At 39.1% G+C, this 15,091-nt stretch overlaps 1 protein-coding gene across 3 annotated transcripts; it reads left to right on the top strand.

Moving 5' to 3' along the window:
• Positions 1 to 51: 51 nt before the first annotated feature.
• On the top strand, positions 52 to 15,091 carry Adprm (ADP-ribose/CDP-alcohol diphosphatase, manganese dependent). 3 transcript variants are annotated; one of them, XM_070026956.1, is made up of 6 exons: positions 52 to 136; positions 1,178 to 1,332; positions 1,493 to 1,534; positions 9,197 to 9,823; positions 11,034 to 11,150; positions 14,598 to 15,091. In XM_070026956.1, exons 4-6 carry the CDS (start codon positions 9,223 to 9,225, stop codon positions 14,906 to 14,908), a joined length of 1,029 nt encoding a protein of 342 aa, XP_069883057.1. In that variant the 5' UTR covers positions 52 to 136; positions 1,178 to 1,332; positions 1,493 to 1,534; positions 9,197 to 9,222; the 3' UTR covers positions 14,909 to 15,091. The 3 variants fall into 3 exon arrangements, with proteins under 3 accessions (XP_069883057.1, XP_069883054.1, XP_069883056.1); XM_070026953.1 differs by having other exon boundaries at positions 1,178 to 1,328; positions 14,598 to 15,090; XM_070026955.1 differs by lacking the exon at positions 52 to 136 and adding an exon at positions 264 to 408 and having other exon boundaries at positions 1,178 to 1,328; positions 14,598 to 15,090.

The raw sequence follows: 15,091 nt of genomic DNA, 5'->3' as shown, positions 1-15,091 counted from the left end.
CCGGCGCGGTTTCCGCTTCCTCCGGAAGTTGGGCGAGGCCACTCTAGCTCTCGGTTCAGCTCCGCTTGGTGGTCGCTGTCATCGCCTTACCGGCCGTGAGCGATCCTGGGCTTTGGCGGCGCCCACCGGCGCGGGGGTAGGGGTGTACTGGGGACGAGGAGGCCTGGAGGATCCCTGGCTGCGTGGCTGGGCCGGGGCTGGAGGTCCTGACCTCTGGGGGCACCTGCTTTAGCGGGGATCCGGGGGGGGGGCGTATCCGGCCCCAAGCTCGGGGGTGACAGAGAGCCCTTTGCACCCCAGAACCGGGACGGGGTGGGACAGACGGGCCCTTTCCCCCACTTTGTCCTGCTTATCCTGTCACCTCGTCGTCCTGCCTAATCTAGAGGTCGGCTTGTTAGCATCCCCGAGGTAGGAGTCGCCCCGTAGAGATTGAAGTAATCCCTGGCATATAATATATAATATATGTGATATAATATATATGATATAATACATTATATAATATAGAAATATATATCATATATGATATAACATACTTATATATGATATAATTATATAATATATCATATATGGTATAATTATATAATATATCATATAATATATGATATATATCATATATTATAACATTATATATTATATATATATTGCTAAGGAGGGTAATTTGGGTAGTGAAGGTGGTAAAAACCGACTTAAGTAATGACAGAGGGTGCCCAGCCCTTCTAACTATAGCACAGCACAACCTGATCCCAAAGCACAGCTCTCTACAAGGTGTAAATGTCAAATCACATCCCATTTCTAAACTACCAATTTGGGATGGGGGTGGGGAGGGCGGGGTGTACAGTTTCTTTTCTCGACCTCACAGCCTTCCCTCCCGCCCTTCCTGTTTGTGATTTCATGTTTGCTAACGACTTCCTCATCTAGGACAACACGTTGTTTTTCTACTGACACTAGATCAAAAGTATTCAAGGAATTATTTAATTCGTTAATTTGGAAATCTTTGTTTACATTCTGTCTAGATCTGCTTTTGCTTGTGGCCCAAGGCCTCCCTTGCCCTCACTCCCACTCCCCACCTCCACCTCTATGATAGATTTGTGAAAAATGTCCTCTCTCTTCCTTCACTACAGATTCCACTCTTGCTTTTTCTTCTGTTTCCCCTCCCCCCCCCCCCCCCCCCCCCCAGGGATGTCGACTGAGAGGAAGCACCTCTTGATTTAGCTATATTGGATCTGGAACAGAAGTAACTATTGATCCAGTGAGTGTTGGATTGGACCATGGTGGTTTTTTCCCTCATAACTTGGACCAACTAGCCAAGTGTGTTGTCCTGTAATCCAGTAAGTAAGCATTGTAGTTGAATATCATTGGTGTTTCATCCTTCCCAAATTGAGCTGGAGCTTCCTAAAATTTGCCCTTATAGGTAGAAGAATTCTTAGATGTTTACTAAGCACTTGAAATCATTGTTAATTAAAACAATGTTTCCTTTTTTTTTTTTTGTCAGGTGAGGGCTTGAACTCTGGATCTGGGCACTCTTCAGCTTAAGGTGAGTACTCCACCACTTGCAGTTTTCTGGTGGTTAATTGGAGATGAGAGTCTCACAGACTTTTCTTCCTGGACCATGACCCTCAGATCTCAGCCTCCTAGGTAGCTAGGATTACAAGTGTGAGCCACCATCACCCAGATTTTTTTTATTTTTTTGTCAGTCATGGAACTTGAACTCAGAGCTTGGGTGCTGTCCCTGAGCTCTTTTGCTCAAGGCTAATGCTGTACCACTTTGAGCCACAGCTCCACTTTTGGTTTTCTGGTGATTAATTGGAAATAAGAATCTCAAGGACTTTGCTGCCTGAGCTGGCTTTGAACCACAATCCTCAGATCTCAGCCTTCTGAATAGATAGAATGACAGTGTGAGCCACTAGCACCTAGCTTTTTTTTCTCTCTTTTTGTATGTGTCAGTATCAGAGCTTGAGCTCAGGGGCCCTAGTTTAGCTTTTTCTGAACTGGCACTCACCACTTGTGCTACACTTCCAGTGCAGCATTTTGCTGGGTTTTAGCCCATATTGACTAAGAATTAAGATCTTCAGATCTCAGCCTCCTGAGTAGCTAGGATTATAAACATGAGCCACCAGTGTTCACTTACAACTCATTCTTCCATTTTTGAAGTTGCTTACAGTAAAGATTTGTCCTCTTATTTCTGTGTATTTTTACCTGTCAAGTTTTCCCCACACTTGACAAGAAAAAGAAAAAGAAAAAAAAAAGATATGAAAGCACATTTCTTGTTCAGATAATGAGCACCCAAAGTTATCTTTCATTTCTTTAATTGTTCACTTGAATATTAACTTGGTCATACATATCACATAAGTTAAAATTGAATTTGATGTTGTTTTCAGCTGATCTAATTTATTCTCTTTTTTTTGTGTGCCAGCATGGGGGCTTGAACTCAGGGCCTGGCTGCTGTCCCTTAGTTTTTTTCATTCAAGTGTGGTACAATACCACTTGAACCACTTGAGCCCCACTTATAACATTTTGCTGGTTATTTGGATATAAAAATCTCATGGATTTTTCTGCATACCATGGCTTTGAATTGAGATCCTCAGATCTCAGTCTCCAAAATGGTGAGGTTTATAGACATGAGCCACTAATGCCCAACTACTAAATGTTATTCGCCACAGTGATTCTATTAGTAGCTTTATGCTCATTTACTTATCAAAGCATGCTTACAATCTTTTCATATTTATAGTAGTAGATAAATATTAGTGTCTACTATAACTTGGTTATTGGATGAATTGCTAAGCCTGATTTCTCAGACCATAGCTATTTCCTAAAATATTACCTAATGCAAATCTGTTACTTATACCTACTATAAAGCACCAGAATCACCAAATGAGTTGGTTTTCAATTTAGGTACTTTTCTTGAAAAAGACAGAGATAATACCCTCTGATAGTTGTTCATTAGTAGTTGTCAAAGCTGATTAATTTTGTCCTTCATGTAACTGTAGACTAGTTTGACTAGGATAGCTAAGCTTTAACTTTTTGTCAATTTTCTGACTGTTTCATCTTACTTCAGACCCTGACCCTTGTACCTACTACAAATATTTCCTGTTATAACCTTCCTGTTACTATTAACACTAGTAATGCTAAATACTTTGCTTTGTTCATTGTTTCTTCATATGAAAGCTTTGCTCATCTGTCTTTTTGTCAACAGTCTTACTGCTAATGTCCAAAAACCTCTCCCCCTTTGTTTTGCTTTGACAATAAAGGAAACATATTTTTCTGCAAATGTCTTGGGTGCTTGAGGGCTTTCTGTGAGGAACTTCAGTCTTCTACCAGTCTTAGGTATTCTAGCAAGTTTTTAGCAGCAATACCCCATGCATGTGTATTTTTTGCTATTAAAAAAAATCTCTTAATATCTGATGTGGTTTTCACAAGATGCTTGCTGCTTATCCATCACCACAACTTTCTTTTTTGGTGGTACTGTGGTTTAAACTCAGGGCCTTTGCTTGCTAGGTAGGCACACTACCACTTGGAGCCATGCTCTCAAGCTACTTTTGTATATTTTCCAGGTAGAGATTTCCCCAAGGGCCATCCTCAGACCTCAGTCCTTCTACTCACGTCCTCCTCTGTAGCTGGGATAATTGGCATAGCTTGTTGTGTGAGGTGAAATCTTGCTTTTTGCAGTGGCTGGCCTTAAGCCACAATCCTCCCAATCATTGTTTCCCAAGTAGCTGGGATTACATGCATGAGTACTGTGTCTGGTTGTACCAATATTTTCTGTAGCTATTTTGAGAGGAAAACATTGTAAGTTAAAAAAATTATTTTGTTCTGTTAGATTTGTGGTAGTTGGGTATGATGGTACATGCCTTATAATCTCAGCTACTCTGGAAGCTGAGGTTAGAGGATCATGAATCTAATGCAAGCCCAGGAAAAGTTAGTGAGACCATGTCTCAACAAAACCACTGCTCCCATGCCCCCTGAAACTCACAAGCTTAAATGATGGAGCATTTGCTTAACATGCCTGCACAAAGCTGGGGTTTGTTCAAATCATAGTTTCACAAGGAAAACATTTAAAACTTTAGTGGTTTTAACTGTCTTGAGATTCACTGGTGAAATATTCTCAGATATATAATTTAAAATTCATTTTATTGTATGCATATGGTGCTTTATGATTCAGAGATTTACAAAGTAAATATTAATTAGTCAAATCAGTGCATTTAATTAATTAAAATAATGAATGGATTTTAATTCAGCTAACTTTCACAGCAATTGAATGAGGAGTCATTTTCCTCTATGGAAAACTGGGACTATATTTCAGTGTTAGGTCTTCAATTTCAAAGGTGTCAGCAGCTCATCATAATACCTTCTTGAAAACTAAAATTTAGCCAGGTATTGGTGGCTCAAGCTTGTAATCCTAGCAACTCAGGAGGCTGAAATCTGAGGATAATGGTTCTAAGCTAGCCTGGGCAGGAAAGGCCATGAAACTTATCTCCAATTAACCACCAAAAAGCTGGAAAAGTTGCTGTGGCTCAAGTGGTAGAGTGCTAGCCTTGAGCAAAAGTGCTCAGGGACAGCACCCAGGCCCTGAGTTCAAGCTCCAGGACTGGCACAAACAAACAAATAATAAAACTAACACTTAAGTAGCTTTGCTCATAGAGCTAAAATTGTAAAATGAAGTTCACTAGAAATTTACTATTCTCTTTCCTATTCAAAAACAAAATATATCCTTAGGTCTTCTAATTTGTTCAGATCTATTATCTCTGTACTTTAGAAGCTCAAATAAACAAGTATTTTTAAAGCATGCATAAAAGTAGCTAATTATGTACTCATAGATAGCTTCAACAATTACTTTAATTGCCCTCCTCACCTATTTTCTCCATGTGTATTTGGTAGAAAAGGGTATTTTGAGAAAGTTCCAAGATGTAAGGATGCTTATTCTTAATTTCCCAGTGGAGGTGGCTTAGAGATTCTTTTTTAAAAAATGTTTTTATTTTTTAAATTGTTACTGTAAAAGTGATATACAGAGGAGTTACAGTTACATAAATCAGGTAATGCATACATTTCTTTTTGAACAATGTCATCCCTGCCCTCCCTTTCTCCCAGTTTTTTTCCCTACCTTCACCCCCAACTCCACAAGTTGTATAGTTCATTTGCAACATAGTGTCTAGTGAGTATCACTGCTGCATTTGTCCACCCTTTGTCCCACCATCTCTAGGTGTTCCTCCTACCTCCCCCAAACAGATAAACTTACAAACAAGACAGAAGGCACAGAAAATATAAACAGCAACAAAGAAATAAAGTCTTGCATCTATTTCTTGGAATTCATTTTGATAAGCATCATTTTATATGATCATATGCACATAGCTGTTGAGCCTTTGTGATCCTCTCCCAAGACTATCCTTTGGTCTCACTGTGTGAATGTCTAGAGTCCCATATGATTTATCATGTCCGAGTGTATTTTTTTGTCTTTTACCATCCAGTGTGTTTACTTGTAGATTTATAGGCACATTGCAGTTATGACAAATGAGGGTCTGGCTTTGATTTGATTAATATAATTATTTCCAAGCTATCTCTGTCCAGCAAGGAAACTCTGAGCTTCCTAGCATCTATCACTCATAAAATACCACACTGAATTAGCAAGGAGTAATTTACCTGCCCACTTGGTTCTTTGCCTGTCCTTACTTTTGATTCTGAACTTTCAGCTCAAAGGGAAATGTGTTATCTGATGTAACTAAATAACCAAAGGGCAGTCCTGGCAGGAACAGAGAGATTGTATATATCCATCAACTATGTTTCCAAGAAACTTCTTATTTCTGTCATTCATATTTGCTTCCATATAAATAAACTGGGTTTCTTTTCTGTTAACTTTCCCCTGGAAACTCAAGTTTTAGTAATAAGCAGAGCAGGCACAGTTGCAGTACTTGGGCGAGTGTTCCCAGCAAATGTCCTTGGGCTCTGCTTATAGATCCAGCTTGGGTTGAATGCCTAACTCAGGAGGAAACTGGGCTTTTATAGGCCAGACCTGAGTCATCTCTCTGCTGTGCCCTTACCCAGCCAAGAGTGGGAAATGTCCAATAATAACATGAACAGAAAGTAGGGAATTAGGTAAATGCCTAAATGGGGTGCCACTGCACAAAGAACAAGAAATGATTGCTAGGTAGCAAAAATAATAGCCTGTTTATAGAAAGGAGATCAAATTAATTGGAACCAAATTCCTCCAAGAGATCTGAGGAACACATAACCTAAGGCTCTGAACGTGAATATAAAAACAAATTTCATTTGGCAGAGGATTAGGAGCGTTGCCAGACATTTTCTTAAGCTTGGTAATAATGTTCATGTGATGTTATTTGCTAAATTATGTTCTAATTTGCGTCTCTTACTAATTTGTACTTGGAATCACAAGTACTTGAAATTAATAAGTTGAGTTTTCAGTTGACTTAGATGAGGTTTCTATTTCTTGTAATTGTATCTGAATTCTCCACACACATAAGTACCTCTCCAGCACATACATAATCACCGACTGTCTAGAGGATTTTCAGAAGGAGATTGAAGGAAGAAATGAACAAATAAAGAGCCTGAGAACCAATTTTTGCAATTTCTTTCTTTGTGGGGGGGTGCTATTTTATCTATTGTGGGGTTAGTTATACCCCACAATAGAAGAAAGCAAAGTAACTAGTACATCTAATTAGGTAAGTTGATATAGTGTATCTTTGAATGACAAAAGTCTTAGTTTGAAGGGAACCCCCAGGTTGAGTATGAAGTTGTATCTTCCATCTCAGCTGCTTTTACAAGTGGGATTTCACATGTCTATGAAGGAGTGGTTGGGAACTTTAGCTACATTGGGCAAATGACTAGAGACTTGGAGTCTGAAAAAAATGTTAGAGAGTCAAATGAATTTTTAGAGTCAACTAGATCTTAATAAAAATCAGTTGTTACCAAATAGTTTACTGTAAAAAAAAAACAACAAAAAAGAAAAAGCCAAATAGTTGACTGCTATTTATAGTCATTATAACAAACATAGTGGGCTGGGAAGGTGGTTTAGTGGTAGAGCGCTTGCCTTGCATGCATGAGGCCCTGGGTTCGATTCCTTAGCACCACATAAGCAAAAAGAAAAAAGCCAGAAGTGGCGCTGTGGCTCAAGTGGTAGAGTGCCAGCCTTGAGCTGAAGAGCTGAGGGACAGTGCCCAGGCCCAGAGTTCAGGCCCCACGACCAGACCCCCCCCCCCAAAAAAAATAGCTAAAAATTCATGGTCTTGTCTTAATCCTTATTATACTTGATTCTTTTAGAGATAATAAATTTAAATTATTAACAATGTAATGAAATTGGTTTTTTTTTCAAGCTTAAAATTAAGTTTGTTCCACTTAGCCACTAAGGCAGAGCAGAAATCATGTATAAAATGAAAAGATTTCATGCTTTCTGTTTGGTTGTAGGCAGGGGGCTAATAAGATTTTTAAAAATACATCTGGTTAAATTTGAATCTAACTGTTGAAAAAGCAGGAAAATCACTACTTATGAAAGTGACAATCCTCACATTAGTGTCATAGCTTAATTTTTTGTTTTCTTCAGTACTGGGGTTTGAGCTTGGAGCCTTGCACTTGTTCAGCTTACTCGTTTCAGCTGACACTTTACCATTTGAGGTGCACCTCCTGCTTTTTGCTATTTTTGGAGAATGGAGTCTTGTTTGTCTACACTGAGGTTTTTTGTTTTGTTTTGTTTTGTTTTTTGCCAGTCCTTGTTCTTGGACTCAGGGTGTGGGCACTGTCCCTCAGCTTGTTTTGCACAAGGCTAGCACTCTACCACTTGAATCACAGCGCCACTTCTGGCTTTTTCTTTTTATTTGGTACTGAGGAATCAAACCCAGGCCTTCATGCATGCTAATCAAGCACTCTACCACTAAGCCACATTCCCAGCCATTCTACATTGGTTTTGAGCCTTGATCCCCTGGATCTCAGCCTTTTGAGTAGCCAGGATTACAGGAATCAGCCACTGGCACCTAGCTATGCCATAGTTTTTGTTGAGCTGCTTTGTGTCTTGGTTTAAAAATATTCCTCTTGCTGGAGGCATGGCTCAGTGGTAGAATGCCTGCCTAGCAAATATGAGGCTCTGAGTTTAAAAAAGAAAGAAAAAAAGAAAAGAAAAAGAAAAGGAAGCCGTGCCCTGATGACTCATGCCTGTAATCCTAGCTACTCAGGATGCTGAGTTCTCAGAGTCACAGTTCAAACCCAGTCTGGGCAGAAAAGTCCATGAGATTCTTATCTCCAAAAAAACTATTCAGAATAAGGGGGAAGTGGCATTGTGGCTCAAGTAGTAGAGCTCTAGCCTTGTGTGCTCAGGCTCAGGGACAGCACCCAGGCCCTGAATTCAAGCCCCAGGACTGGCAAAAAAAAAAAAAACAGTATTGCCTAAATGAGTGAATAAATAAATAAATAGAATTTCTCTCTTTTCATATCATTAATGTTTCCTCTAGTTACTTGAGATATGAAATACAAGAAACTTACTTTAGTGAGCTAGCCATCAACAAGGATCCAGCCTGACACAAAGTGATCACATAGTAGAACTGTGATACATAAAATGTAGTAGTTGAGTGGGCTCAATATATACCTTTATGAGAACCTCGAAGTTTTGATAGAATTGCTGGATATTTGTGGGAAAGAATGTAAATTATGTGCATGGTTAAAGTGAATGCAACATTAGAAATTATTTCAGGTGGCTGAGAAGGTAGCTCAGTGGTAGAATGCTTGCCTTGCATGCATGAGGCCCTGGGTTCGATTCTTCATCACCACATAAGCAGAAAAAGCCAGAAGTGGTACTGTGGCTCACATGGTAGAGTCCTAGCCTTAAGCTGAAGAGCTGAGGGACAGCACCTAGGCCCAGAGTTCAGGCCCCATAACTGACCCCACCCCCGCCCGCCAAAAAAAAAAGAAATTATTTCAGACTTGAATTTGGCTTTACTAGAATTAGAATGTTCATTATTATGATACTGCCCTTCTGCAAATGGTGCCCTTCTGAAGAATGGAAGTTAATATCTTTTTACAGATGAGAAAACTGAAGCATTTCAGAGGCTTCGTGTTTCAGAATTCTAAAGCCTACATCCTCTTTTCTGTGTCTGGCTGCCCAATGAGTTTATTGTTTAATATTCACTTTATCATTTTCTTGAATCCAATTAGTTAAATTAGATGCTTTTAACTTAATTATATCTTTCACTTCCTTTAGTTTATTTAGAAGCGTGTTTTGAAGTTATGGCTGATGAGCAGAATCCCCAAATGCCAACTGATGGTTCAGAACAACTCTTCTCCTTTGGAGTTATAGCAGATATCCAGTATGCGGATTTAGAAGATGGATACAATTTCCATAGAAGCAGGCGGAGGTATTATAGACATAGTCTTCTTCACTTACAGGGTGCCATCGAAGACTGGAATAAAGAAAGCAAGACACTCTGCTGTGTCCTCCAGCTTGGAGATATCATCGATGGCTATAATGCAAAGTATAAAGCATCAGAAAAGTCTCTGGAACTTGTCATGGACACGTTCAAAGTGCTCAAAGTCCCAGTTCATCACACATGGGGAAACCATGAATTCTATAACTTCAGTAGAGACTACTTAACAAACTCTAAACTTAACACAAAGTTCCTAGAAGACCAGATTGTACATCATCCTGAGACCATCCCTTCAGAGGATTATTACGCTTATCATTTTGTACCATTCCCCAAATTCCGGTTCATTTTACTCGATGCTTATGACTTGAGTGTCTTGGGCATCGATCCATCCTCTCCAAAATACCAGCAGGGTATGAAGATACTGAGGGAGCACAATCCCAATGAGGAGTTGAATAGTCCTCAAGGTGAATTATTCCTTTGCGCTGAGAATCTAATACATTGTCTTTAAATTCTTCAGCTACCTTTTATTCAGCAGGAACATGGATGATTCAGGTAAAAGTATATTGTCACTGTTGTTGAAGGTCAGGATTTTTCATGAGCCTGATGTCACAAGGGCTCATTAGTTGATTTGGGTTTCATTTATTTAACAGATATTTGAATGCCCATTCCAGGATGAGCACTTTACAGTATTACTATTTTTAATAAAAGGAATGAATCATAGTAGTAGGTAGAAGAGATAATAAATATGTTAATTAGTTTTCTAACACTGACAAAATATCTTACGTAAGTAATTTACAAGGAGGAAGTTTATTTTAGATCATAGTTGTCAGTCCATGGCCCCTTGACCTTATGATGCAGTACATTGTCACTTGGAGCCTGTATTAGAGAAGCTGCCTGCCTCATGGCAGCTTGGAACACAAACAGAAAGGAAGATCTGGGGTCCTTTTACATCCTTTGAGAGCACAGTCTCAATAATTAATTTCCCAATAGACCCTCTATGTCTTCAAGGTTCTACAATCTTATTTTTGCATTATGAGCTACTACAGCTCAACTTGCTGAGTTGGTGATCAAGCCTTCCTTTAACACAAAGAACTTTGAGGAACATTTCACATTCAAACTGCAGCAAATCAATGGAACCAAAACCAGATTATTTCCACATTGACAAGTGTTAGTAAGAAAATAGAGTATTTTAGTACAGAAAAGCATTATGGATACTACCTTAGATAAGGTGATCAGAGAAAGCCTGTCCCAGGAAAGAAATATTTAAACTGATGTCCAGCTGACAGGAAGGAGTTATACACAGGAAAAACAAATGCAAAGGACTAAGTAGATAGAACACTGGTATTAAACACAGGAATCAGGGAGGTAGAAGATGATTTTGGAGGACAGAAAAGTACAAGAATATGTTGTGGGTTCAATGGACAAAGTAAGGAAGTCATATTTCCTTTTCAAAATATAGGGCCAGCTGAGTAAGCCAGAGAATATCAAGACTAAAAAGATACCATGTGATTTGTTTGTATACTGCCCTAAATTCTTATGACTTGGTATTTTTTTCACTGCTAATTAAATAGTCCCTCAAAAGAACAAGTGTCTTGTATTAGCTAATCTTGAATGCCCAAATGAGGAAAATGACAATGGATGTCAGATTCAGTCTGATCTACTGAATTCATTTAGGACTTTCTGAGCCCCAGTTTGTCCAGTATAATGGAGGATTCAGCCAAGAACAGCTCTGCTGGTTGAATGAAGTTCTTACATTCTCTGACACAAACCAAGAAAAGGTGGTGATTGTGAGTAAGTATTGAAATTGTTTATCTGGTTACACTAGCATTTTAGAGATTGAGAAATGTTGGCTATTAATGATATTTATGCTTGATATTCTCTTTCTATAGAATGGATGTTTAGTTTAAAATTTTCATTAAAATATAACCAAAATCTAAGAGTAACATTTAAGGATGAGTCGGAAAAGAATTGTAAAATAACAGAATTATCTATATATTAGCACTTGTAACTCCTGTAGGCTTCAAAATTGAGTTTCTCTCAATGGGATCAGCTTATATAGTAATTATGTGTGTACCAAAATGGGGCTTAGACTCAGGGCCTTGAGCTCTCATTTAGCATTTTCATTCAAGGAAAATGCTCTATCAAACACATCCACTTCTTTATGTAGTTTTAAGTTTTTCCTTTTTATTGGAGGGGATGCACCACACCATTCCTGGACCTACGGCAATACCAGGCTCATGTGTGGTATCCAAGCTCCTATTCCAACTCTTTGCTCCAAAAATCCATTTAATATACTGTTCTTAAATAAAAGGTATATCGGACATTTAACCGATTAGAACAGACATTTTATGTCGTAATCTTTAACTGAGAAATTCAGTTCAGGCTCCATGTCAAATCCAGTGTTAGGAAGCTTAGCTTATAAGGGAAGTAGCCACCAAACAGGCCATGCTCTCCAGCTGAGACAAAGCTGAGATAACATGGGATGAGTGTGCCTCAGATCACTGTGAGTACTTATCAACAGCAGGGTCCCAAGGAATTTAGATCTGAGTCCTTTTTTTTTTTTTTTTGGTTGATCGTGGGGCTCGAATTCTGGGCCTGCGCCCTGTCCCTCAGCAATTCAGCTCTGCAACTTGAGCCACGGCACCATTTCCAGTTTTCTGAGTGGTTTATCGGAGATAAGAGTCTCTTGGAGTTTCCTTCCTGGGCTGGCTTTGAACCTTGATCCTCAGATCTCAACCTCCCGAGTGGTTAGGATTACAGGCCTGAGCCACCAGTGCCCAGCTTCTGAGTTATTATTTTTTTTTATAGACACACTGCCATAGGAGATTATAGAAATCTAGAAGTGCTTAAAACATGAAACATGAAAAAAACATTTGGATTTGCAGTGTGGCTGGTTTGGGGACTGACATTGCATCTCTTATTTTAAAATCAGATGAAAATACGCATCAATATCCAGAGGATAGAAGCCATTCAGACTCTTACTTATCAAACTGTGTGGCCCTGAATACTTATTAAACCTATGAGCTACAGTTTTCTTAGCATTGTGTCAGATGGATTATGAATTTGAAAACAATAGGCTACTCAGCGGGTTGGTCATACAAAATTACATTTATCAACAAAGATAGATTTTACATATTAGTCTTCTACCTACATGGCAGAAATATAAATGGAGTAGGAATATTTGACTGTGAAGCATCAAGGCTTGGAAAAGATAAGATGCCCTTGGGTTCGGGTAAGATATGATACTATTTGGCTCAACAAAAAGCTGGTGTACTAGTTGAATAAGTCTGCTTTTAGTTTTTCTAGTAAGCTAAGAGTATTGTTGTTGAAAAGGACCTAGGGAACATCTAGACAAATCATTTAATTTTACATAAAGATAAACTGAATTCTAAAGAAATTGAAATATGTAGCTATTCATACAGCTGCCAGCAGAACTGCCGACTGTTCATGTTGTATATTCTCCTTCTCTTTCTTTTCTGTCATCCAGTCCCTCTTTGTTGATGGGAGTGTATCTATCTGCTTCAGTAGCCCCTTATATTTGTTTACCATTTGCCGTAAATTTAGAAACTAGATAAGTAAACGTAAGTTCAAATGTCTATTTGAGGTCATGTGCTATTGTACACTAATGGAGATGTTGGGTGGGCAGTTCAAACATGAATCTAAAACTCAGAGTAAAGAAATTTAAGTTAGATATATAAATGTAGGCACTAAAAAGATAAGATAATATTTAGATCTATGTAAGTCATGGAGATATCACTAAGTCATTGTGTGCAATAGAGAAGTCCAAGGACCAAGCATTTCAGATACTCCTGACAGAATGTTGGGGAACTGAGGAGAGACTAGTAGAGGAAATTGAAAACTAGTGGCCATTGAGGTTGGAAGAGGAAAAGTAGGAAGAAATTTCTAGGGAAAGTAGTGATGTCCTGAAAGCAAAACACTTCAAGGAAAGGGGGCAACGAATTGCCTCATTTTATGTCTGAGTCAGTATGGCTTCTACACAGCCAATGTGTCTGTGCCTTGTGTCTAAAAGGCCATCTTCCTCAGGGTACTAGATGGCTGTTAACCCCTTGCCCCCTGTTTTACTTACATTATAAACAAGGAAATATTAAGTAGAAACATGTTTAATTTCAGAATAAAAACAAACACAGAAAGAATTAAAGAGATGTATTGGGAAGAAGCAGAGATGGAAGTAAACATATTACCTGGTCTAGATTCACAGATGTGTTGGCACTAGTGATTTTAAATTCTCCAAGATCAGGGCTGGGAAGGTAGTTCAGTGGTAAAGTGCTTACCTTGCATGCATGAGGCCCTGGGTTCAATTCCTCAGCACCACATAAGCAGAAAAAGCTGGAAGTGGTGCTGTGGCTCAAGTGGTAGAGCACTAGCCTTGAGCTGAATTGCTGAGAGACAGCGCCCAGGCCCAGAGTTCAGGCCCCATGACCTACAAAAATTTAAAAAAAAAAAATCAGACTTAAATTCTCCAAGATCCACCTTCACGTGTCTTCTGTGTGGTCCAGGATAAATGTTGGCTGCATCGGTCAGTTTTCTCATCTGTAAATAGATAATGGCTACCTTGATCTCAGGGGAGTATTTGAAGACTCTATAAAAAACTGTTTCAGCTCTACTGCACTGAGTGTTTATATGACACATAATCCATGGCCAGTCCCTAAACTGATCTTTTATTTAGTATTACATCTCTCTGTGTATGTAACATTCATAATCCAGGAAATCAATGAGATTGGATTGCAGCACATTATTTGTCTGAATTTTTGCTGCCTTTGCAGACTGTACTGTGTAAGCTGCCCTTGTATTCCTTGTGTTTGTGTAACTCAGGCCTGTAGGCCTCAGAATCTCAGAGGTTTTTCTATACAGAAGCCTCTCCCAACTTGCTTATGATTTGTTTCAACTTCTTTTTTTCTTCTTCAGTTATGGGTTTTGAACTTAGGGCCCAGACACTCTCCCTGAGCTTTTTCATTTTGTAGTTATCCTCACTATGTAGTCTTGGCTGGTATCCCACTCATGATCCTCTGGCCCCAGTCTTCCCAAGTGTTAGGTGTGTGTCATGTTCCATCTGTGAGACTAGTTTTTCGTGTGTATGTGGGTTCTCTTGGTCTTAGTCCATTTACATGAACAATAAGCATTGTTATTGTGTTTATTTTCCCTCAGTACTAGCATTTAACCATTTATCTTGATGAAAAAAAATTTCTTAATTGGTTCCTAACTTCTTCTTTTTACCAGGCCATCTCCCCATTTACCCAGAGGCTTCCGACAGTGTGTGCCTAGCCTGGAACTATTCAGATGCTCTGGCGGTCATTTGGGCTCACAAGTGTGTGGTGTGTTTCTTTGCTGGCCACACGCATGATGGTGGCTACTCAGAGGATCCTTTTGGTGTGCACCACGTTAACCTGGAAGGAGTTATTGAAACAGCTCCAGACAGCCAGGCATTCGGCACAGTTCACGTCTATCCTGACAAAATGATGCTGAAAGGAAGAGGCAGAATTCCAGACAGAATTATGAATTACAAGAAGGAAGAAGCTTCCCATTCATAGTCTGATCTATCTTGTTTGACTTTGTGAAAACAATGACTTTAATACGTGTTTATCCCTACCACACCAAAAGGAAAATGGAAATAAAAATTCTCAATCCCATTAGGATTCTGTCTGCATGACCAAATGTATTTATGACTTCAATATGTGTTAGTGAAGATAAAACATGCAGAAATGTCACTTTTA

The sequence above is a fragment of the Dipodomys merriami genome, unplaced genomic scaffold (assembly GCF_024711535.1).
Source record: "Dipodomys merriami isolate MVZ:Mamm:240054 unplaced genomic scaffold, mDipMer1.0.p SCAF_19, whole genome shotgun sequence".
Classification (NCBI taxonomy): Eukaryota; Metazoa; Chordata; class Mammalia; order Rodentia; family Heteromyidae; genus Dipodomys; species Dipodomys merriami.
Note: the sequence above shows the minus strand (reverse complement) of the source record. Positions and strands in the feature narration are given on the sequence as shown.